Source organism: Microtus ochrogaster, linkage group LG4 (genome assembly GCF_000317375.1).
Source record: "Microtus ochrogaster isolate Prairie Vole_2 linkage group LG4, MicOch1.0, whole genome shotgun sequence".
NCBI classification, from domain to species: domain Eukaryota; kingdom Metazoa; phylum Chordata; class Mammalia; order Rodentia; family Cricetidae; genus Microtus; species Microtus ochrogaster.
In genome coordinates this window covers 53572805-53598146 of record NC_022030.1, presented here as the reverse complement: position 1 = coordinate 53598146, position 25342 = coordinate 53572805, and the positions used below count along the sequence as shown (strand labels likewise).

At 45.3% G+C, this 25342-nt stretch overlaps 1 protein-coding gene across 3 annotated transcripts in view; it reads right to left on the bottom strand.

Annotated features, from left to right (window-relative positions):
• The window catches only part of Epha4 (EPH receptor A4), a 144678-nt gene extending 119673 nt beyond the window's left edge, over positions 1-25005 (bottom strand). For 2 of the 3 annotated variants that reach the window (XM_005361557.2, XM_005361558.2), the window contains exons 1-3: positions 24852-25005; positions 21550-21617; positions 16522-17185 (exon numbers count right to left, since the gene is read on the bottom strand). In XM_005361557.2, the coding sequence (XP_005361614.1) occupies positions 16522-17185; positions 21550-21617; positions 24852-24942 (823 nt within the window). In that variant the 5' untranslated portion in view covers positions 24943-25005. Of the gene's footprint in view, positions 1-16521; positions 17186-21549; positions 21618-22758; positions 22830-24851 lie in introns of those variants that run through there. The other variant, XM_026786217.1, reaches the window with a different exon arrangement.
• Positions 25006-25342: the final 337 nt, after the last annotated feature.

The following is a 25342-nucleotide window of genomic DNA, read 5'->3' as shown; positions in this document are numbered from 1 at the left end:
GAGATGAATATGCATCCCTGCAAACTTGGGACTGTGAAGGGAGGTGCTGGCCTGTTATTATCGTGACTAGTGACTAGGGGGTGACACGCTTAGTTCTCAGTGACTGCTAGAGGTACTGAAGTGTCCACAGAGTAGATCTATCATCCTCAGCAGGGCTTAGTGAAGTGGATCCTGCCACATACAGTGGTACCCCGCTGAGAAACAGGGACCTCAAGCCTTTGACTCATAGAAACTGTTTGGTGGCCGGGGTCAGCCAGCCGGTATGCTGAGGTTGAGCTGCACTATTGGTTAACTAGAAATACTGGCCAGGCGGTAGTGGCACAGTGGGGACCTCATCACACATCCAAGGCTTACCTAAGGTCATTCTGGGTAGCTTAGTAACTAGGCCATGACTGAAAATAAAAGGTTAAAATGGGATGCAGATATAGTCCAATGGTAGATGACTCTCCTCTCATGCAAAGTCCTAGATTCAATGAATCGTCCACGCCAACAATGAATCCTCAATCCTTCCTTATGTTGAAGGGGACTCTATATTCTGGCATCTTTCCACTCACTGAGGCCTAAAGAATAATTTGTTCAGGTAAGTGAAAAGACAAACCTTCAAGTCTTCAAAATCCACAAATCATTTTGTCAAAACTGCTGCTTGAAGGAGCACCAGGGGTGTCTACAGTCACTTCATGTCACTCCATGTTCTCCCAGTGTCCCTCTTTCCCCCCTACCTCCTGCCTCTCTTTTAATAAGGAGTCAAGTTCAGAGGGGCTCTACCCATGTTCACTGTGCAGTGGGCAGTACCTTAGCCCATGCGGATATTCAATATTTTTCCAAGTACATTCCTATCAACACATTTCTGGCTCCCACTAGTTCAACCATGCCTGTGATCCACCCCTGGGTTTAAGAGTCCCATTGTCTTCCATTTGCAACCTTAAAGATCTACTCAGGTAACGAGAGGCATCCATGAGGAAGAGGATGGATGAGAAGGAAAAGGCACTTCTGCTTCTCCTCAAAAGGACAACGGAGGCCGAGAATGGTCAAACCAGAGTGCCAGCAAAAGACTACTGTGTTAGGTTTGAAAATCCATTTGCTTGACTTCCAAGATCATGGCAGGTCCCGGGGTTATTTCTGTTGCTCTTGTGTTTTTACAAACATCTAGCAAAGAGTCTAAATCCCAGGCCCACTTTTGAGCCAAGGCTAGCACTAGAAATCTTTTGAACCTGCAGAAAAAGTTTGCCTGAGTGATAATGTTCTGTAATGGTGTTAACTTTAAAATAGAATCTATCTGAAGTTCCTGAATTGACCCTAGCACCCTAACGTGCTGAGAAAACGTCATACATTTATAAAGAGGAAAGGCAAGAGTCACGTGTCGACTAACCTGGTGTGGATATATATTGAAAAATTAAGAAAAAAAACAACAAAAATGTCTACATTTGTTGAACACTAAGGTATATCATTTCCTGGGTTGTGGTATTTAGCGCAGTGCGCCCACAGGGGAGGCGCTGTCGGCCCCACTGTTTGGGGTGGGGCAAAGCACTAAAGTTAAATATGCAGTTAACAGTATTGTGCTCTCTAGATTTGTCAGCTTGACACAAACTAGAGTCATCTAAAGGGAGGGAGTCTCGATCCAGAAAACGTCCTTTAAGATTGAGCTGTGGGAGAAGCCTGGAGATCATTTTCTTAATTAGTGATTTATGAGGAAGAGTCCAGACTACTTTGTGTGCTGCTACCCCTGGGCTGGTGGTCCTGGGTTCTATAAAGGAAGCAGGCTGAGAAAGCCATTAAATAGTTCCCCTCCACGGCTCCTGCCTCCGGGTTCCAGCCCTGTTTGAGTTCCTGTCCTGACTTCCTTCAGTGATGGACTACAATGTGGAAGTGTAAGTCAAACAAATCCTTTCCTCCCCAGCTTGCTTTTTGGTCACAGTGTTTCACGGCACCAATACAAACCCTAACTGGGTCACACACTGAGTGGTCAAGGTGTGATTACACTTCAGGTCATTCTTATTCCAAAGATGTGGCCCACCCACCCCCCATTACCATTTTGAATGAGCAAATCTTCAAAATTCACTGACCCCTCAAAACACTGTTGCCCATCTACAAATACATCGTTTTGGACATAGTATCAGAAAACAGAATTACTGATGAGGTAAATCTCATGAGAACAATTAAACAAAAAATAAACAAAGAAAATTTAACATTGATTCTTTCATTCAATGATGTGTTCAAACACTGCAAAAATGAAGCTGAAAATAAAAAGAGCCCACAATTGAGACCTGACATTGTGGGAAAGGGGGGATTGCTGTGAGGTTTTGGCTAGCCTGTACTACAGAGTAAGTTCTAGACTAGTTTGGGTTCTAGAATACAGCTCTGTCAAGAAAACACATAGAAGCAAGCAAAAAAAAAAACCTAGAAATATAATTTGATGCAGTTTGATTATGCCCATTAAGCCTAAGCATACACTAAACATGTTCTTGGTTCTCATTATTGTTGATTAATAGTGCAGCAATTCTGACCAACATTTTAAGATAAAAAATAAGGTCTAATTTTGGGGGGGATGGGGAGGAAATATAAATATAGTCACCTGCAATAAAAATGATCTGGTCTCTAGAAAACCCTGGGGTATTAACTGAAAACCTATTAGTATTCACACGAGTTCAATAAAGAGATTGGATGTAAGATAAACTTACAAAAATCGATAGCTTTCCTGTAGATATATGATAACCAGCTAGAAGATAAAATTGAAAATACTGGAAAAACTCAGTGGGCTTGTGCTCCTCCTTCATTATCTACAGCAGACATCGTTAATACTTTTGGGAACAGAGGGGCTCTCCAGTGTATCTTTCTAAACATGATTTTTTTTTAATTTTAAAGAAATATATTCTTTCTACTCTTTGCACATGGGTGTTGTGCCGGCATGTATGTCTATGTACTATACATGTGTCTGGTGGCTGACTGAAGAAGGCATTGGATCCCCTGGAACTGAAGTTACAGACAATTGTAAGACACCACATGGATTCTGGGAAGAGGGCTCAGCTTCCCTGGAAGGATAATCATTGCTCTTAACCTCTGAGCCATCTCTCCAGCACCCACAACTTCAAATTCTTAGAAGGTAAAATATGACCTTTGTCTCTCCAGGAGGCAGGAAAGCCAAGGTCTCTAACACACCTTATAAAGTTTTCATCCAAATGCCAAAGTTCGGGTACACGAATCTCACCATACATGGCGACCACTTAAAAACTACTTAAGTAGTTACAGCAACAAAGTTTTATCAGAAGGGGTCTTAGAATCCTTTATAAAGGCAGTAAATTAGGACCTTAGGCTTGTTTCAGTTAGCACAGTCACTGTGTTTGTCCTCTGGGGAGTTTCGCTCATAGACCACCCTCTCCTATTCAAGCCACTTAAAATGCTATTTCTGACTTTAGGAGAAGACAATGCCCACCTGGTTCCTTCCCTGAGCTCCTTCTGTCTGAAAATGCCTCAGGCCCTCACATCATTTTACTTCTGCAATGATGCTAATTTTTATACTCGAGGATACAAGCAAAGATACTTCCATTTTTTTAATGGGGGGGGGGGTTTAGAACAATGGTTCTCAACCTGTGGGTCTTGATCCTTTTGGGGCTCGAATCTAACACCCTGCATATCAGATATTCAAAACAGTAGGAAAATGACAGTTATGAAGTAGTAATGAAATAATTTTATGGTTGGCAGCAAACACATCATGAGGAACTGTCTGGAGCAGCCGCAGCAGTAGGAAGGTTGAGAACCACTGGATTTTAGAACCTGGCTTCTTTGCTGGCACCTTGCAAAAGAACACAGAGCAATGGACTCTCAATTCCTCCCATTAGTTAATCAGCACCTCCGGAGTTTAAAAAGACTGTTCTGTTCAAAGTACCTATCAGCCTGCTCTCCAATCCCAGGGGCTGCTGGCTGGGCTATCTACATTTTTAATGCACAGGCTTACACACACCCCTTAAGGAAAACCAACCTGTAAAATATTCTTCTCAAAGCCCAGACTAAACGTAACAAAATGGAGTGATGAAGGTGAGTGCCAACTATCGATCTCGTCTCTCCCAACACTTTCCTTCTAATCCTCTCCATAATTACATAAACTGCAAGAGCTTTCTGAAGCTGTCAATTCCTCTTGCATCCATTTTCAAATGGCCAGCGTGAACGTGGGCTGGGCACTAGATCAAGCTGTCAATGCTCCCCCCCACTCCCACCCCCCACTTGGCTATCGAAGGTCCTCTTGGCACAGCTGTCAAGGGCCTCCTAGGGTTCTCCAAAACTCTTCTCCCTTGGAAGGGAGCAAGAAGGGTGGAGGAGGCTGAGCCGTCATTGATCCATTCTTTTAACATGCTAATTTGCCCGAGGCTGCTTCAGTCACTGCCAGGATGGACACTTCAAAAGGAAACTGTTTTTCAAACTGGGGATGTCTTTTTCAAACACTCAAACTGAAAACAAATGAATCCAAGTATCAAGTTCACAGTGCAGTGTGAAAGAGATTGGCCAAACAGAAAAAGCAACTTCTTAGAAGGGGGGGAGGGGGAGAAGAAAGAAAAAAGATAGTAACAACAACAATAACAAAAAGTCGAAAGTTAGAAACATTTTAAACTTAGCAAGACTCCTGTGCATCAGAGCCAAAGAGGATGTAACAGTGAATTTCATTAATCTTGGGGAGAAAAATTGGGGGGGATAAGATTATGGTGCTGTAAAACATTAGTAACATTGATAATAATAAACCGTTGGATATCTCCCTAGAGGAGGGAGATAACAGGAAACAAAATAAAACCAATTGTTTATGTTAACTGCACATGTAACTGGTCACACAATGAGAAGGCTAGACAAAAAAGAAATTGGAAAATTAACAAATTATTGAAATATTTGACTACTGCTTTGATTAGACACAGGACCCAAATTGAAACCCAGTACAGATAAGACCGCAACACATAACTGACTGCCTAAAGACTATAAAGTAGTAGTGCAATGTTAAAGTTGTAAAAGTTAAATTCTTCAAGGGTTTTGTTGTAAATGGGATTTAAGGGGTGAAGTCAGGCAAGAGAATGGAGGGGTCTGCTGAGGAAGCAACAGTGGGGAAACTGGGCATCTTAAATCACAGACGCTCTGAGGGACAAAGGCTTCAGAGAAAAGCATTCCTAGCTGGCAGGGACTTCCCCAACCATGAGCCTGGGCCATATTTACCTGCCATGGTATTATGGGAGAAAATCAGTATTCTGTTAACCTCTGACCCTTGGATCCCAGGCAGACAAAGGCCCAAGCTGGAGCCCTGGGCAAAAGTAGCCAAATGTCAAACAGCAGGGAAGCGATTGTGAGATTGGCTTGGGCACAGCCAGCCTCATTGGGGCAAACTGCTATTCACAGAGACAAGCCATGAAGAGATACCGCCATAAAATATGAACAAAACGGAACCTTTTTTGTCTGGATTCTAAATTGTTAGCTTTATGGGACTTCATGCTGAACACTATGGAAAAAAAATCCAATTTGCTTTGAAGCGCATTAGTCTGTCTAACACCCTAATTATTGTTTACACTGCCATTTGCCTTCTATTAAGAATTGAATAATTACCCAGCACTTCATAGTTTAAAAAATACAAGCAAACAGGATTGTCAGGGTAATTAGGAAACTGTACCATGGCTTTGGACTGGGGTGGGAAATATCTGCACTTGCGTGGGAAATGATCATTATCAATCAACTCGCTTCAAATGGTATTTTAAGGATCTTGGACAATTTGAGCTCTGTAACTTATTATGAAGAGGTTAGGAGGCTCACCTTTGAGAAAGAACGGCCTGTTGCCATCCATGCTTGCCAGACCAGCAGCTGAACTTTCTCAGCCAGTCCTGACACAGGAGAGCACACCAAGTGCACAGCACATTGCTGGGCTTTCATTCTAATAATTCACCTCAAATGGACTTTGCCCTGCATCATCCAACTCTGTCAGACCATGGAGGAGCACCCCCCCCCCCAAGCTCTTTCAGTATTCAAATCTTATTTTCTGACCTTGCCTCCACTTTAATGAGGCTGCCAAGTCTGTCTGGGCCTGGTTTCCCATCCTGTGAAATGAACTGAACTCAAGACTCATTGAACCTCAGAAATCCCTTCATGCAAAATCCTCTTCTAGTTTATCATTGTGTGTGATGACCACTGGGTAAAACAAGCAGTTGGCTCGTCTCCGTTTTAGAAGGAATAAGGTAAAAGTTGGGCCCCTTTGAAAATTTGGGGAAATAAGGAGAGGAGTGCAAGCAAAGGCCCGTTCAACCGAGAGTGCATAGAACACACAAGCGCCATGATTATACTTTTGTGGAAGAATAGCATCAGGGAAATAAGTGAGTTGAATTTTCATTAGACACAAGGACTGGTGTGTTCGCTCATAGATATATAAATGCAAACAGAAGCCACAGGCTGGTGGCTCACGCCTTTAATCCCAGCACTTGGGAAGCAGAGGCAAAGTGAGTTCCAGGACAGCCAGGACTGTTACACTGAGAAACCCTGTCTCAAAAAAATTAAAAAGAAATGCAAAGTGCAGATGAAAGAACCGTGCGCGTTCTGTCCCTGAGACACTTTCGATATATGTTTGCTGAATAGCCCAGCAGTGAATGACCTAAAACTTATTTTTCGAGACCTGACAACTCTTGTCAAGAAGTTTTATCTTTTCCTTCTGAGAGTTTTGAGGCGCTTTGTCGGAACCCTTCTAAACATTCCTCGAATAATCTGAATAATGCCATCTCCTCCCACCTCAGAAAGAACAGCAAGATTCCAACGGGAGCTGTCACAAGTCTAAGAAGTCACCAGAGCCGGGGGTCCTTTTCCAGAGGTCAAAATGAAATGAGCAGCAGGGGCTTGGGTTGTTTGGCGTGGGGCAGGGGGAGCTGGAGAGTGACAACCAGTCACACTGGGGGCTGGGGGAAGGGCTTTATACAAAAAGTGCCCAGCGCAAACAGTCCACTCTGGCCTCCAACCCCCAAGCTCTGGAAGCATTCAAATCAAATGGAAGCCGAATTAATTTGCATGGTGTCGAACTCATTGGGTTCCGCATAAACAGACGGGGATTCTGGCTGCCATTTCCAAAGGGAAGCCCTAGCCGCCTTTGTGGAAGGGGGAAATGGGTGTGCTGTTTTGCATGAAGGCGCATACAGAATATGCAAATGGGGAAACGTGCTGCCTGGAAAGGCAAGGGCCGGCAGACAGCTGACAACCCACATTCACCCCGAAAATGCTGGGTGTCTCCGAGGGGAGCTGAGAGCCATTCCAACATGCCTGTTTCCCAGGAAGGCAAAATAGAGCCTGAATATTCATAGGATGTCCGTTTAGTTATGGGCCTATTAATTACCCTCCAGACCACAGAACCAAATGACCTCACCTGCCTCCCTTTCCCAGCCAGTTCAGAGGGACCTGCTGTCAAAGGGATGGGACGAGAGGGGCAGGAAAGTCCGAGAGGAAAAGATCCAGGCTCTCTGGGTCTTCTTTAGTCATGTTCCTTCCCAGTCAGCCTGAGGAGAACACTGAGCCCTATTATTGATCTCAGACAACCAGTCTTTAGGAAACCAACGGCTGTAAATTGCTGCCTGATGTTGCAGAAGCAAATACAAGGTTGACTGAAACGCTGCTCTCCCTAACTATCAGAATCTCGCAGATTATGGAAAAGATTCTCTCCCCCAGACCTTCCCAACGCCATTTTAACTAGAATGTGCCTCAGTGGCCCACCAGGCGACAGAAGGGCCCTCCAGCAGTTCTGACTGCCTAAACCATAAAAGACTGATGAACTCCTGCACTGCTTCTCCAACTTCTTGGCCTTGAAATCCTCTCTCCGAAGCTATGAAGGATGCCAAGACACTTCAATTGATGAGTTACAGCTGTCCGTTTCTACAGCAGAAGTTTGGGAAGCGTGTTTTCGATTAAATTTGCTTATTTATATGGACGCAGGGGTGGCCATGCCTTGTGGGGGTCGGAGGACAATTCTGGGACAGTCAGTTCTCTCCTTCCAGTTTGTGTGTCCTGGGAATTGAACTTAGGGCATCAGGCCCGGCAGCAAGTACCTTCTCAAAGTCCCAGGCTTTTGTTATAATTTCGGTCATTGAAAAATAACAAGCGAGGCTTGGTGGTAGGTGCACCTAACCTCAGCCCTCGAAAGACCAGGGAAGAAGGCTCGTAAATTCAAGGCTTGCTTTGTGAGTTCAAGGATAGCCAAGGCTGCATACTGAGACCCTGTCTCAGTAGGAAAAAAAAAAAAAATCAAAGCAATAAGCCCACTTCAGGTGAACACAAACAACATACATACTGTAACAAAAACAAAACCAAACCAGAGAAATTTGTGTGTCTCAAAGAAAAAGATTACTGAGAAAGGGCATACATGTTCTAATCTGTTGTTCTCTTCTGCATCTCTTTAAAGGCCTGGCTTAGTACTGGACACCTGGGTTTTCATATTTGGCTCTGTAACTAATTCAATGAGATTATGATGTCAGACAGCTTCTGGAAAACTGCACGGCATTTCTGAAAGGGTGGCTGGCAGGGCAAACAATATCCTAGAATCAAAGTTTTGACCTTGCAGACCACATGAAAGGGTCTCACAGGAGTCCATCTGGATCACATTTCAAAATCACTGTTCTGAGGCAGTGATTTTGAAAAATAAGAGAGTGTGATCAATGGAGGTAAGACGTGTCTTGGAGCCAGAGAGGTGGCTGGGGGGTAAGAACAGCAATTTTCTTCTGGAGGATCCAGATTCAGTTCCTAGCACCGAACCACACGACTCACAACTGCCTAACTGAAGTTTGAAGGGTCCAACACCCTCTTCTTGCCTCCTCAGGTACCGAGTATTCTCACGGTGCACATACATCCGCACAAGAAACAATTAATATACATTGACGTTTTAAAAGTAAAACTTTTACTGCTATACCGTGCTGTCTAGTTTTATGTAAGCTTGACCCAGCTAGAGTCATCAGAGAGGAGGGATCCTCAGCTGAGAAAAACTCCCTAAGATCTGGCTGTAAGGCATTTTCTAAATTAGTGATCAATGGGAGAGGGCCCAGCCCATTCATTGTGGGTGGCACCATCCCTGGACTGGTGGTCGTGGGCTCCGTAAGAAAACAGGCTGAGCAAACCATGGGAGCAAGGCAGTAAGCAGCATCCTCCATGGCCTCTGCATCCAAGTTCTTGCCCTGCTTGAGTTCCTGTCCTGACCTCCTTCAATGTGATGAGAGAGTATAAGCTGAATAAAGTCTTTCCTCCCCAGCTTGCTTTGGGCATGGTGTCTCATCACAGCAATAGTAACCTCTAAGATCTATGCCATTGCTCTTTCCTGAACAAGTAGCCACTAACCTCTCAAAAACAAACAAACAAACAAACAAATCTCTATGCTGAGACCTAACAGGAATGCTATTGTTGTCCAGAAGCTGAACAAGCACAGCATACTTATCAACCTCATCAACCCTGACACCAGAAAAAGGAAAGGAAAGGTTTCCACACATTGGAGACATTAGTAGTTAAGAGCTTCTTGTTCTTTCAGGGAACATGAGTTCAGGTTCCCTGCCCCCATGTTCAACAGCTAATAGCCACCTGTACCTAGCTCTAAGAGAGTCAAGTACTCTTCTGGCTTCCTTGGCCACCCGTACACACACACACACAAATAAAAACAAAGTAATTTTTAAAAGTATTTCCATGCCATGATTGGTGCTAAGCCCTACATACACAATGCTCCCATGCATGTGTCATACTAAATGGCATATGGTTGAGTATCACTAATTTACACACGTGACCTTGAGGGCAGAGAAGGTGAATTTATTATGTCTCTTGTTAAGTGGCAAAAACGAATAATTCTACCCAACTCTCCAACTCTAGAAGTACTTTTGAATCACTATATTATGATTGGTCCATGTTAACTTCACAAGCTGCGTGCAATGTTCTGGCGAGATATTAATGATAAAAAGTTAAGACCTAACTTTCCCCCACGCCACTGCAGAGCCTCACAGAGGTGGTGGCTCAGAGTCATCCCTCACCCTCTGCCACGGCTGGGGAAGGCACTGGATGTGTGGTTGTGTGGTGGATACAGACACCGCCTTACATGAGGAGCCGAAGATCACCCTCATCCAGGACGACCTAGCACAGGGAATTCACGAAGTCTTAGACCAGCGCTCCACCCATCTTTGCATGCCTGCATTTAATTATGATGAGTCTCTAGGTATGCAGAGTATTTGATGGAGGCCCTTAGTGCCAAGCACCAAATCAACCCAATTAAGGTTCATAACAACCACTCGGGCAATGGATAGACGTCTGTGAAAATAATGGAGGGGGGCAAATGCTGCAGAGTGGTTAGTACAGTGGTTAAGGCAAAGAATCAGGCAGTGGAAGGCATCAAAGAGAGCTTCGACTGTAAGCAAATGAAAAATGTGTCTCAATTTTAAAAAAGAAAGAGGGTGTTACTGAAATAATAACACATATACTAGGAACATACTGACGCATAAATTCACATGGCAAGATTTTGGCATATGCTGATGACTCCATGAAATGTAATTCCCCCAGATAAATTATTGAATATGACCCAGGCCAGAATTCCTTACTCATTTGTTTACTTATTCATCCAGTCCATGAACATTTAATGAGATGTCGTGTGCTCCATCGGTTGTCACCATGGCAGTGGCTTGGATAGACTGAGCTTCACTCATCCACTTACGATCTCTCAAGGAGGTTTACTAAGTTTCCTTGTTCAAGTGGAAACCAGAAAACTAACACAACCCAGTTCACAACTGTCTGTAACTAAAAACCGCAAGAACATCTTACAAGTTAAAGTGTCAGCATAAGAATATTAGCGTGGCATGGTGGCACACATATTTAGAACCAGTACTCAGGAGGCAGAACACATGGATATTTATGAGTTTGTGGCTAGCCTGGTCTACATAGAGTCCCAAGCCAGCTAGGGTTAGCCACCTTGTCTCATAAAGTAGTATCTGAGATACTAGACTGTAGTATGAATATCTTATTTGACATAATGGAAGAAAGTTACACTCCTAACATGAAATGATATTTATGATAGTCACTCTTTCTTTTTCTTTTCTTTTCTTTCCCGCTTTTCTTAGACAGGGCTTCTCTGTGCAGCCCTAGCTAGAAGAGGCTGATCTTGAACTCAGAGATCCACCTGCCTATACCTTCTGAGTGCTGGGATTAAAGGCCTGTGCCGCCACACCCAGCTGATAGTCACATTTTATAATAAACAAGAGGACAGTGAAAAGGATGCTGCTATCTGTTCAATGCATAAATAAAGGGACCTGTCAGAGTGTGAAGAAGGTAACCCCCAGAGCTGGAGTGAGTCTGAAATCTGAGAGCCTCTGTCTGCGCGGAGGGTCAAAGACTTCTCCGTTTTACATTCCCCAACCCTGCACTGGGAACTTTTCTGACAGGCGTGCAATTCTTTGCTTATATTAAATTCATCAGCTAAAAGCAAAAGAGAGAAAAAAGTAAGTGGCGAGGTTCAATGACGTGAGCGTGGAGAGTTGTTCCGGGGCCACATTTTGCCTGCACACTGGCAGCCACAGAACCACTTAATCAGCCCCTTCCCTCGCAGCTCAAGTATTAATAAAAATAATGACGTCTTAATTCACCTTTGAGAGGCACAAGGAAGCTCAGTTAGAATAAAATAAGTCATCAAATCTCAAATAACGTCGTTCAAAAATCCCTGACTGCGATAATTCCCAGGTGACGCTTTGCTGAACCCAAAATAGAGAGCAGCACACAACCCCCTGCTCACAGAAGAAGCCTGGTCACACAAAGAAGCGAAAAAAAAACATTTTTTTAAAGAGTATCGAAGGGACAATAATTAAACCTTGCTCCTCTGAGATAAAGAATTAGGTCTGTGAGTGATCAGACATGCTTCAGAGCTGCAGATAAAAGCAGCTCCAAGAGTCAGGCCATTGATTCTTGCAGACACGATTCAAAGGTAAAAAGAAAAATTTCAAAAATGAAAGGGTATGGAGGGGCGGCTCTCTGAGCTATATTTGAAACCCTTCTGTCCCCTGCTCTTTCTGTGACAGCCCCATCACATATCAGACAAACACAATCATCTTTCTTTTTTGATATAGCTCTCCTTTGCAGAGGATAAATTTGTAATATTTCAATTTCATAGCCGCCATGTCGTTTCTATATCATTCATTCTTGAAAGAGTTTGACAGGGACGGTGTCTTTAAAGACCTTAGGCTGGCAGGAACATAGGTGTGATATGATAGAGTATAGTTTTCAGACAATCCTTCAGTTTATAGTTGGTATTCACATGAGTTTGCATACCGGTTTGCTAGCATGTTGGTTTGCTTTTATCACTAGGGTTGAAACCCAGGGTCTCCTGTGCCCTGCACAATTGCTCTACCATGAGCTATACTCCCAGACCTGTAAAACAAATGCATTGTTGATTCCTGCCTAGTTCCTTCCTGACTTAATTATCACTGCTATGTCGTTGCCTTTTAAAGAATCTTTCGTTTTTACTAAGGATTCTTTTTACACATACTTTCTGAAAACACTGTTTATTAGCACCCCCTGAAGAGGAAATCTGGGTCTCTCTTTTCATTTCAGCCTTAAATTAAGATTCTGAAAACATTTAAGTCTTTTACTCTGCTCGGCTGTCTGAGCGAATGGGAACTGCACCCTCACCGTCAGGTATGTGTGTACCTGTCTTTGCTCCCCAGACACTGACACAGAGACCACATTATATTTCGATTTTTCTTGCAGATCTAATCTTGGGAAACCAACTGGGCGACTTTCGTTATCCTTTGCCTGGAATCCCTTAGCCTGGGTTGACTGGGTCACAGTCACTCTCCTTGAGGACAGAAAAGGGGCTGACACTCTTCATTGTCCTAGTGAAACCAAACCAAATCGCTTTAGAATGTGCTAGTCCGGTCCAGAGCTGCATTGGCCAGCCTAGCATCTAGCAGGACTCTTGACATCTTCCAGGCAGGCTGCATCCCCGTCGGCATAGACTGCTGGCTCGAAGAACCACAAGAGGAAGTGTAGCACTGTCACCAAGGTCCCTTGGGGACTCGAGAGGATGACCAGGGTTACACTCAAGACAACAGTACACCCCAGGCCCCCACCCGCCCTGGCCATTTTCACCCAAGGAGCCTTTGTCAAACATTTAAAATCTTAATCAATCTTCGCTCTGACCTCTCAGACCTCAAGGAAGATGGATGGGGAAGTGGGTGACCTTTCACCTGTCCTCCTATTTGTTCTGCTGCAGCGGACTCATTGAAAAGACAATGAGGAGGACCCTGCTGCCACAGCGGTGAAGAGCGGGCTCGGTCTCCTTTATGCTTCTCCTTAAGCTCTCTTTACATTCCCCTTCTTGTTCCACCCCTAAATCACAGGTCTTTCATTCAGAGGAAAGTTCTTTGCTATAGAGATGGGGGGTGGGGGTAGGGGAAGAGGTGAGGGACACCCTTCACAGAAGATTGTCAGTATAAGCTGTGAAAAGGGAGTGTAATTGAGGAGATAAGGAGCCTCCCATCCTTAGCTTTGACTGCAGACAGCGGCCAAGAGACAGATCTTTACTTCTTCTAACCCAAGTCAAAAGCTCTGACCTTGAGAAGAGCAAGTGACAAAGACGCGAAACAGGAAGACCAATTTAGCGCTTGTGGTCTGCAAGGTGCCTCTTACTGCCTGCATGCAACCGGTTGGCAAGTTGGTGAGTTAACCAGAGCCCTACCACTCCTACCTGTCCTGTAGATGAGCAAGATCTGTAGGGTTTAGGAAATGTGTTCGAGGTCACATGGCCAACTATCACACTGAGATGCCCCCTTGTCACCACACGCGTCTGCAGTGGGTCAACTTACTCCTGGGGGTTTTTACAGTGGTTGAGCCATTCTTTAGAGTTCGCACTCAAGTTCAGAATCTAAGAAATCCCTTGTTCAAGCTTTTCCTTCATTCCTATATTTACCAGAGACTCTTGCTTAGCAGAAACAAAACAAACAAACAAACTAACTGTGTTTTGTGCTTAAAGAATCTCCTTGAGAGTTATCCACTTATGAAAACAAAAACCAAACCAAACAAACAATAATTAAATTTAACACACAAAGCCCCCCTCCCCACCTTGCATGAAAACACTAAGTTCTCAAAAACAGCTCAGCTGCTGGGGGTGGTGCTACACACACAGGTGTCTAAACCTTTGGGAGGTGGGGGCAAGATGATCAATGACATTCTCAGTTACATGGTAAATCTGAAGCCAGCCTCATGTGATTTGTCTGAGACCCTGTTCTCAAGTGACCCCAAACAGGAGCTATTGAGAAATCCTCAGGATCCACATAGGAAAGCCAGGTGTAGCACCACAGGCCTGTTAACCCAGCCCTGCGGTAGGTGGAGACAGGAGGATCTCTGGGATTGGCTGGCTACAGCCTTTGCTTCCAGTTCCTCAAGACTATCTCATATGGATGAGCAGAGGCTGTAAGCCCTTCTCTGGCCTTCATCACACCACCCCCACACCCCAAAACAAACAAACAAACAACCATCCCTTTTCATTAAATTTAAAACTGCCTTTGTTCAGTTTGCTCAGAAATGGACAGCCCCCCCCCAGTCTAGCTCCTCCCCTTCGAGGAATCACGTGACGAAGCCACCCGTTCCATAAAACAAACCATGGAAACGTTCAATTGCCTTTCCATTCTCTTCATCCCATCTTTTTTTTCCTTTCCCCCCAATTTGGACTGTGAAGGTGTCAAGGAGTAGCAACGTAGGAGCTACCAGGATCTATGACAACTGAAGGTCAATAGCTTCAGGCAGTCAGAGATGAGAAAAGACTAGCAGAAGGAGCATGTTAGCAGGGGCTAGAGGAAGAAAACAGTAACAACCACACACGGATCTCTGCAAGATGTGAAAGTCCTATTTTACCAAACTCAAAAGGGCAGAAGCATCTTTTCTAGAAAACCATAGTGTCCTGTCCTGGGCATTGGCTGTCCACTATGGCTGCTGTTCCTTCCCCAGGAATAGGGCACACACTTCTTTTCTCAAATAGTGCCAAGATACCCCTCAGAGTTTCTCCTCAGTCAGCTTACCACACAGTTCCCAAGTCCAAAGCAAACCAAACAGCATGGGCTCATCTTTTCAGAAAACTTTCCACTCTTAATTTGCAAATTTTCAAGTCAACGCTTTAGCTCGGAAAATAAGCTGACCCATCTTTATCTTGTTTTACTGACATCCACAGACAGCCACTCCTAGAAGTAAAACTATGGCAAAGCAGTGAAAGCCCCTGGGAAAAGTATAAAAACCTTGAAAGGGAAAGCATATAACCAGAGGACACCGGAATGACCAGCAATGTGCTTTTCTGGAGGTGACGACCACGGCCTCCTGAGCTGGCGAGTGGAATGTCTTACACTTTATCCCACCCTGTCATTAGGATGCTTGAGATGCCAGACAAATCGTTTGGCAGCCATTTACTTCGGGCTCTTTAATCACCACGTCAGATGAACCTGAGGCTATACAGATAAAAACGGCTCATCTGATCTGTCCTATAGCTGCAACCCAGAGACACAGTGACACTGGCCACTGTGTAGCAATGGCCATGACAGAGAGGGCAGCAGCAGACTGTGGATGACCATCAAGACAGAAGACTTGGGATGACTGGCTTGTTTTGACACCTTAATCCACACATGGTATAAGCAAGCCCAATAAATGTGGGCTCTTCTCCTCCTCGACTCCACTGCAGAGTTGGTGAGAAGCCAGACTGCTCTGGCAGACAGAGGAAGTCAAGAATGGAAGGCCGACTCTGAACTTGGGTAAGACAGGTTGTTTTTTTTTTTAAATCACCTTAGTGATATGATAAAAATTAATCACAATAAAAATATCCTTTTTCAAAAGCCCAATAACGAGAACAGATTGCAATTTACTCTTATTGCCCCTGACCACAGATCAAATAAAGAGACTCTTTCTAACTGTATTATGACCTCCTCAAAGAAATAAAGAGGTCTTTTGTCAAGATTAATTTTGCTTAGGAACCCATCAAGGGGTGTTAGGTGGTACAGAGGCCCTTGAAGCATCTCCTTCTTCGCTTGTTGGACTTCTCCAAGGGTCCGTGAGGCAGGAAGAAATGAAAGGACTCTCTATAATCGTAGCCAGTGGGAGGGCACAGGGTGAGTCAATGTCCCTTTCCCGTTTAACTCCTTCCTGCTCATACACACTCTATCACTTTTACCAAGCCAGCAAACTAAGGCTCAAAAAAAATGTGTCCACCCTCTTTAAGCAGGGCTCAATCAAGCCCAGTTCCTCAGCTTGTTCATTTACATTTCAGAAGGGGCATCAAGCCGGCTGGGATCTAAGGGCCTGTTAGCAAAATGTGCCTGGCCTTCTGCTGATTAGAGCAGCATCGTTTGTTTTCTCAGTATTAGAAATGTCTTAGCCTTGCCACCTGGAGCTGCAGCACTGACTCATTAGATCCCTCTGTCCCAGCACATCCCACGGGGGCTGCTAATTACTGGCTTTACTCCATTCAGTCTCATCTCTGATTTAATTACGTGCGCTAAGCCCTAATGAAAAGTACAGTATGGCTGTTCTTACCTTGGCATTCCCCATTCTGCTCCTCATGCCCAGCATTGCACAAGCAGTTGCCAATGGGTACCAGCCATTCGCCATCTGCCCCACAGTACATTTTTGGCACATCCTTCTCTTCGGAGTTGTTGACACAGGAGCCTCGAACTTCCACCAGGGAGGAGGTATCAGCCCCCGTGATGGTATCAGGAAACTGCGCTAGGTTTCGAACAGTGAGTGGACACTTCTTGTAGAACACACGGACGGAGACCAGGGCAATGCAAGCCCCCACATCCTGAAAGGCCAGGTAAAAGCCCTTCTTGCTCAGTGGCCCTACATCCCGGATCTCAGTGTTGAGCTTCATGATTCGGTCACCAATGTCCACCTGCGTGAAGCTCTCATCAGCCGCGATGGTATCAATCTTGCCAAACTGGCTCTCTCTGATGAAGCGTTCCTTGTCGTTGTCTGACTCGTAGGAGTACAGGTTAAACGTCTCCTTGCAAGTCCCCATGACGCCCGGAAGACTGTTGCAGTCCCTCAGAGTGAACTTAATCTCAATGTACACCCTCTGCGCCCCTTCTCGGGTGATCCAATCAGTTCGCAGCCAGTTATTCTGGCTGGCTTCCATCACATTGCACACCTGGTAGGTTCGGATCGGTGTATTTTTCTCATCCATAATGCTCACTTCCTCCCACTGCAAAGATCCAAAGAGAACGTATCAATGAGAAAGTTTCATCAGACAACGATTCATCAAGTCCATTTCACAGCTATCCTTCCAATCATGGAGAAAATTACTATGTAACAGTGCCCCCAGAAAAAAGTATCTTATGGGCTATTATGGGCTCTCTTGCTATTTCCTTGAGAAAAATCCCTCCTCCTTGCTGCAAACTCCCCCTATTCCCCCACACTGTTTCCCTTTTCCACCTAAAATCAAAGGCAAGAGTAGACATATGTTCTCAGCAATTCTTGTGGTGGTCCAGCAACCTCAAAGTCCCCTATTACAAGAGCTACAACTTCAGGTGGCAACGGCTCACACATTTACTCATGAATGAAACAAACCTGTATGTGTTTTTGTTTCAACCACCAAACAGAAACCTGCAAATTAAGGGCAGGAGGCGTTGAGCTTGCCAAAGGAAGACAAGAGTAATTAGCAACGTTCCTGTCAGAACTTTGCTTTTTAACACTTTTTTTTAAAAAAAAATTATTTTCTTTCTCTCTCTCCTCTCTCTCTTGTCTCTGTCTCTGTCTCTCTCTCTCTCTCTCAAGTCATGCCTAGTATTTAAAGGAAAAAAGGAATATCCCACCTTGTTTCAGCACCCTTAGGAGACAGTACATTTCCTGGCTGACTCTTAGAGACACACTATCACAGGAATAGAAAACTATTGAGAGCCAGCATTTGTTACAGTGTGTGCGCACGTCCTTATTTTTAAAACAGAGACACACAAGTAAACAAGAGTGAATGAATGAGTGCTTCGCTTCCGGTTAGTCACAGTCAGGGAAAATTAAAATAGTAAGTGATATTTATGACTGAAGGCCCAAGCAAGAAAAATCCAAAGGAGGGCCGGGCTGTTTGCTTTGCCCTCTACTTCCTAACACATGGATCTGAATGGTGGCCACTCGCCATCCTGAGAGATTCATTTTGAGTAGAGTGATAATCTCACCCCTCCTGGAGTTTTTAAAGCTAATCCTAAAATGGGAAAGGCAGTTTGGGTCACACCTGACCCCTGCCTCCTTCAACTGCTAGACAGCCTCCAATTCTTCATTAACATTTCAAATAACGCAGGGTTGATATAGATCTGGCATAGATCAGCTTATGTATCTAACAGGAATATAGTTAGAAGGAAAAAGAGAGTTTTGAAAACTTTATATTCCACAATAGCACGTTCACTCAGTCTGAGGAGATCCACAGAATCTTAATCGTTCTTTCAACAGGTTCCCATCCTTGCACTGAAAATTATTCGTGGATGGAAATGCTGCTTCATGAAGGGCCATAATACACAAAATTATGTATCCGATTCTTCTATTCCTGCTGTAAAAGTTGGAACTGCAGAGGCAAGTACCCTGTGGTGATTAATTTTTAATCTATAAGCAAGCATTTACTTATTTGGGGGAAATTCGTGTAAATCTAAAAATTAGATTCTTCACCAAAAACACCTACTCAGTATGTCCCTCATCTCAGAACAAAGATAAACAGGAAAAGCTTGTTTATTAATATAAATGAAAGCAATGGTCTCTTTAGAGCCCCCTGAGGGTAATTCAGGTCAGGGGACCATCTATCCTGAACTGTGGTGAAGACACTGATTCTAGCCCCAGAGCAGACCTGAATCCTCCCTTAGTTGCCTGTTTCATAATCACCAGCATTAGCATCTCAGCACACCTCTTTAAAAGGGCGCAGTCAGAAAGAAAGGAGTGCCCTGTTGTAGGCTGCCAGTCAGAGCCAGCCTTCACCTGTCTCCACCATTCCCCTGTTCCTCCTCTGGGACAGGGAGGCTTCTCTGACTCCATCCATGTTACTTGGAGGGGTGGTGGTGGTATTGGCAAGTCGGATTTCTTTTGTTTTTAAAATAATATGTTGCAAGTAAATGCCATTATTAGACAACCTTCCTGTCTCCAATGGAGATGGGAAAGCAAGGAGAGAGTCCTGAACAAGCAAGGAGACTCCATGTTTCCACCCTCAGCTTGGAACGACTTTCCCAAGACAACCATTAATGGATCCCCAGACTTTACTTTCATTCTAAACCTCAAAACTATTTCAATTGGACTTAAAATTTTGAGAGTTTTCTTGACCGCAGCTATGTCTTTGGATGACTTGTAAGTTTTTAGTTAGTGTATAAAATAAAGGGTTTTATTCTGACATGTATATACATATGTACCACTATCCCTTGCTCCTTTTCAACTTCTGGCCCTCTTTTTGCTCATTGATGACCTTCCTGCCCAATGTGCTTTCATGTCACAAACATATACACATGTTTACAGTCAGCTAAACCTATATTCTGCATCTGAAAGAAAACCGAGACATTTTGCCTTTCTTCCTCACTATTTCCCTCTCTTGTTCCTGTGGAAAGGCTAATTTTGATGTACGTTCGCAAAATTTCATGTTTGACCTCTTACGATAACAGCTGAAATGTTATTCAGCTCGTAATAATGGAGAAAAAGCTACAAGCTACCTACTCGAGTCCATAGAAAGTTCTGGGCCGTACACAGTAAGTTATGCATTTTTTAAAAAAAACAGACTTCAAAGCACCTAAAAGAAGTCAGAGTCTAAAATACGTGAGCAACGGATCTCTGTGAGTTCGAGACCAGCCTGGTCTACAAGAGCTAGTTCCAGGACAGGCTCCAAAACCACAGAGAAACCCTGTCTCGAAAAACCAAAAAAAAAAAAAAATAAAAAAAAAATAAAATAAAATACGTGAGCAAGGACTCTTTCAGAAACCCTACAGAGGACGGGGAGAAAAAAGATGTCTGCATACTAAATCGCAATCGAAGTTTCCTAGAGAGCAAATGGAGCATAGACTAGACTCCTTGGTTTTACATAAGCCAAGTATATACTTAGTGAAACAAGTTAGGTTCCAAAAGACCTTAGCTGTGTTCTCTCTTCATGCTTGGGGCAGGGAGAAAGAGAAAGGAGGCTCCTTACACGTCTTAGCAAACACAGACCCTTTGTCCTTGGTTTTGTTGGCCAGCAGTTGTCATACACACTGTAACCCAGGTGGTGAAACTCCTGGAGAAGCCCAGGAAAACTTCCCCTGACCAGTGACCAGTCCAGAGTCTAGGATTAACACTGAGTCTGACTCCCAGCAAGATAAAGCTATACCTTTCTTCCCATTCAAAGGATGAGGGCCGTTGCCTGCAATCAGCACTGACTACAGCCTGTCTACACTACCCAGAAGCCTGCCAATCACTTTCTCTCCTAGATCTTTTTTCATGGTTTGGGAGACAGAATGGAATTTTCCATCAGAGACCAAGTCTACAGCAGACGGTCAAATTCAGAAAGAAAAACGGGAAAGCAAGGTTGACTCCATTTTATTTATAGGCCCTGCTTTGATTCTGCTTTCCCTTTTAACGACTATTTAATTGCCCATTCTGAAGTTTTGAAATACATATTATATGATCGTGTCTATGAATCCTTTTGGTTCTTTGTCAGTTCTTTATTCAACTCTCGGGTGCTGGTTGGGATCACAACATTTGCTTTGCAAGACTTCTAATCTTTGCTTCTCATTGTTTTTGATCAATTGACTCAGTCATAAACTATCATGCATGTAAGGCTCGGATGTAAAGTTATTTCAGTTTGGCCCCAGTCAAGACTTGTTCCCATAACGGATTCATTTGCTACTCAGGGGGATGGGAGGATGTGGCTGCTGAAGGGAGTAAATCTTATCCTGGAGATGGTCATGGGGAGTTCTGCACCCTTCCTAGCTGAAAGGAGGCATGCACTCTTGTATTTTATAATCAAGCATCCCCGGTTTGCAGTGAGCCAGATTCCAAATGCTTAAGCTTTTTCGATTTAATGCCCAAAGCCTGGAAGGTCTCTTGGATTTACAAGGCCTCTGGCTCAAGCTTCCTCAACCAGCAGCGGACTTAAGGTTATGACCAAAAGGTAAGGAAACCAGCCTCCCCACTGCTTGGGTGGGTTGAATTGGAGATGTTTTCTTTCTGCTGTCTTTCTTACTCGCCCTCTTCATCTGGAAGCGGAACAATTGCTCGAAAATTAACCCCGCCAGGACTCCATGACCACCAGAGTAATAGGCATAAATTCTAATTTGGTCCCCAGATCGTATTTCTTGTCGGTATTTCAGTTTTAAATAGGCATTAAGTCTATACCTCCACCGATCTCCTAATTTTGAAGCCCCTTTCTGCCCTTTTGGTTTCTAGCTCTTCCATGACAGAGCTATCCGAAGGGAGTATTGGATTTCTCCAACAAAGCGTAATTCACTTCATAGGCCACAGCGGAAATCTGACCCCCTCACCACAATCACCCAGAATCAAGCCATTAGCCTCTCAGAAAGTGGCTAATCACTCCTTTCCCCCTTCTTGACCAGAGAGGGCCTCAGAACTTACCCCTCCTTCCAGAGGGCTGGCTATCCACCCAAGCTCTCCTTGAACAGATCTGGAATCCAATAAGGTAACTGCAAGAAAAAAAAGCATAAAAAACACAAAGGAAAATAGATTAATTTCCAATTGCAAAAAAGCCAATAATACAAAAACCATTTGCCTGAGCGTTTCCATATGTGTTGAGGGTGCACATATTCAAGCTGATCAAAACTCAAACTCGGTCTCACTTATGTAAATAATCACTCCTCAGTGGTCTTCTCCTCTCTTCAAACCTGCAAGTTCTTATTTATTTAACTTGCTTAGCATTTAAAATTCCATCCCAGGACCCGATTGATTCATTTTTTTTCTAGAAAGGATGAATAGGGCATCTCAAGCACAATTCAAACAAAATAAATATATCAATGTAGGACAGCAACACCAGAGAGCAGATCTGCATTCATCTTTGTCTGCTATCTACTAGACGTATTTGTTTTTGCAAGCCTCAGATGACCACATAACTCACCAGCAGTGGTGACAGACCCACAAGTGAATGCTATCAGAGGACCCAAAGGGTCATGGAAAAGGCTCTCCTCCCCACTCTCCCCCAATCTCCCCGCCCCCATCAACTAAACAGGCCCTAGATATAGCATCCGCTGCTTTTTTAAATATCAAAGTTCCAGAAAGAGAGAATGCTGGACGGGTGGGGTTAAAATGCAAATGTGTGGAAGTGTCCTCTTTTTCCTAGGTCCTTTGGAGGACAATCGAGATGAGCCCTCCAGCCCCAGGAAATGGCTGGTTTGAATTTTAGGTATGGAGTGCTGCCTAATGGATTTAGTATGCTTGCGCTACACCTAACAGCGGGCCTCCAAGCTCGGGGGAAGGGAGAAGACGGAGAAGACGCCTCCAGAGCTGTGATACCCTCCTCGGGGGTAAGATAAGGCTCTGGGTGCCGACGACATTGAAAAAGAGGCAATGAATTCAAGACCTATCCACGTTGCCTTTCCCACCAAGATCTTCAGGCCTGGGGTTAAAAGGCCCGTCTAAAAGGGACCCTTGGGTTATTAATTTGATCAGGGAGGCTGGCTCTTCAGACTGGGGGAGGGGTGGGAATGAGAGGCCTCTGTCCTTGCGGCCCCTAACTAATGGTCACTACCTCTCTCTCACCTCGGACAGAAAAAGAGACTAACAATCCCTCTCTCTAAAACGTGGAATTCTGCCCACTTCCCCCCATTTTACCCCTCAAATCTAGGAAGTTCGAACCAGCTCCTTGGCCCTAGCTCTCCGAAAGGTCCTGTATTCCTAGGGTCTATTAATTATTTTAACATGTAGAGCCTCCCCCGGGTCGCTCCGGGCTGGAGTTGTGCTCCCTCCTCTCTTCCCGATCCCTAGAGAAAAGGCCGCTACATCCACTTGGATTTATGTAAGGTGGATTAGGGACACAAAGGGAACAATAAGACCCAATTTACAAAAAAAGGGAGGGAGTAGAAAGGGAGGGTAAAAGGGAGAAAAGGAAACGTGACAGGAATAAAAAGCAACAAAATGAATTAATTTTTAAGGGAAGGAGGGGCAAGGGGGTGCAGCTCTCCTCCACTTCTTTCAACATAGCCTACGGTTCCATCTAGCACCTTTTTGTCTAGGGTGCCCAGTCTTGCTTCCCAAAAGAAAAAAAAAGGGGGGGGGGAGAATAAAGGTAAGGTGAACCCTAACCCTAACTATCCCCACGTCTGAGGCGAGAGAGGTCTCAGGAGGCACTTAACAAGTGTGTGAAGTAAGTGGCCAAAAGAACGAGGAATGCGGTTCCGCTCAGATGAAAAGCCCCTGGGACTGAGCGACGGCCGCTGCCCAGTTGCTAATGCGAAACCACAAACCAAGGAGTGAAGGGGATGGAGACGAAGAGATGACTCTCCTACCCCCATTGCCCCCTCCTCCGCCCCAGCAGTGTCTGTGGGCAGGTGTATGACAGTCTCCAAACCTCCGCCAGGAGAGCTCCCGGGTACCCTCTGACTAGTAGCCAAGCCTAAGTTGGTTTTTGGCTCCCTCCTTCGGAACAGAAAAAATGATAGTGGATTGCACAGGAATAGAAAGATGGACAGATGCCTGGGGAGACGGAGGATGGATAGATGGATGGAAAGATGATAGATGGAGGGATGTTTGTAGCGAGTGGGAAGAATCGATGAGGCAGACATACAGCTAATGTACACAGGTTTGGGCACGGACATAGGCCGGAGACCACGTTCACACACTGTGTGCACCCGCGGTACCCAGCACAAATCGTCCAGATCTATGCAGGCATCCGCGCCAGGTACACATTTGCACACACACACACACACACACACACACACACACACACGAGAGAGAGAGAGAGAGAGAGACAGACAGACAGACAGACAGACAGACAGAGACAGACAGAGAAGGGAGCCCTCTCCTCCCTCTGTGTCCATCAGAAACTAATGGTCACTACCTCTCTCTCACCTCGGACAGAAAAAGAGACTAACAATCCCTCCAGCACGCCCCAATAGACAAACAGAAAACAACAACCAAAAGGGTCCCGTCGGTCATGGACGTCCTTCCTAGACCAGTCCAGTGCCCCATTCCAGAGAGAGAAGCTTAAAGTGGGCAGTATTTATTTAACTCGCTGGCTGGTACCTTAGATTTACAGGATGATCTAAGGATCTGGGGTAGGGGAGAGGTAGGCCGGAGATTGCAACATCCAGGGTGAGCGGCCCGGTGGAGAAAAAGGTGTCTGAGGCCCAGGGCTGGAAATCAGGTCACTGGCTCCCGACAAGCGGCGCCACCACCGCTGCGCTGCGTAGACCAGGCAGCCGGGTCCCGGGAAGCGCAGCGCTGGGAAAACTTTACAGAAACCCGGGCTCGCAAGGCTTGGACAAGAGACGGGGAGCGCTAAGCCTTCACTGCACTCCGCGGCTGCGTTTTCCCTCTAGCCTGGGTTGCTGATGGGGAGGATTCTGTGCACACGGTTTTTTTGTTTTGTTTTGTTTTCAAATCCTGGTGTTAGCCCTGTGTATCCCCTCGGGGCGCCTGGAGCCGGCCCTGCAGGCGAATGCAGATAAACTTTGGCCTTTCGATACAAACTTGGGTAGAGCGGCAGCTTACATCGGTCGTCCACTCAATTCAGGCTGCCTGACCGTCCTCTGTTTCCCCTTCGAGATCTCCTCTGTCCGACACCTTTCTCCGGAGTGGGGACGCAAGGCTCACGCCGCGCTCCCCCCCACCCCCCCCATGCTAACTGGCTCAGAGCTCGCGAGGACCATCATCAGCTAATCACCCACTCCGGGTGCCCGACCTCACAAGGGCTGCCGGGCTCTTACCTTCATTCGCGGGGTATACCCTAGAACCTGTGACAGCGTCGCAAATCCCAAAGAGAAACGAAAAGAGGACGAAATAGAAAATCCCAGCCATGGTTCGCCAGTGCCAACGCTGCTCCTGCCGCTTCTATCCCAGTGGAATAAATGCTTAAGTTAGGAGTGCAGCAGTCTGAAGACATTGCCAAGAGGGTGGGCCCGGGCTGTGACGTAGGCCCGCCAGTCCGGAGCTCGCGACCAATGGTAGTGCAAAGAAGACCCCGAGGCCCCGCCCCCACAGAACAGAGCCCGCCCCTGGTCCCGCCCCCTCCAGCCTCCGCAGGGCGCAAGGTCTCCGGAGGCTGGAACCGCAGCCGCGGAGGGTCTCTGCGCTGGCGGGAGTCCGCGGGCCTTGTCTTCCGACGCCTCGGGGCTCGATCCCCTGGACGACAGAGGGAACTTCGAGAGACTGAGCGGACGGTGGGGAAGGCCAGAAAATGTTGGTAGCCTTCCCCCAC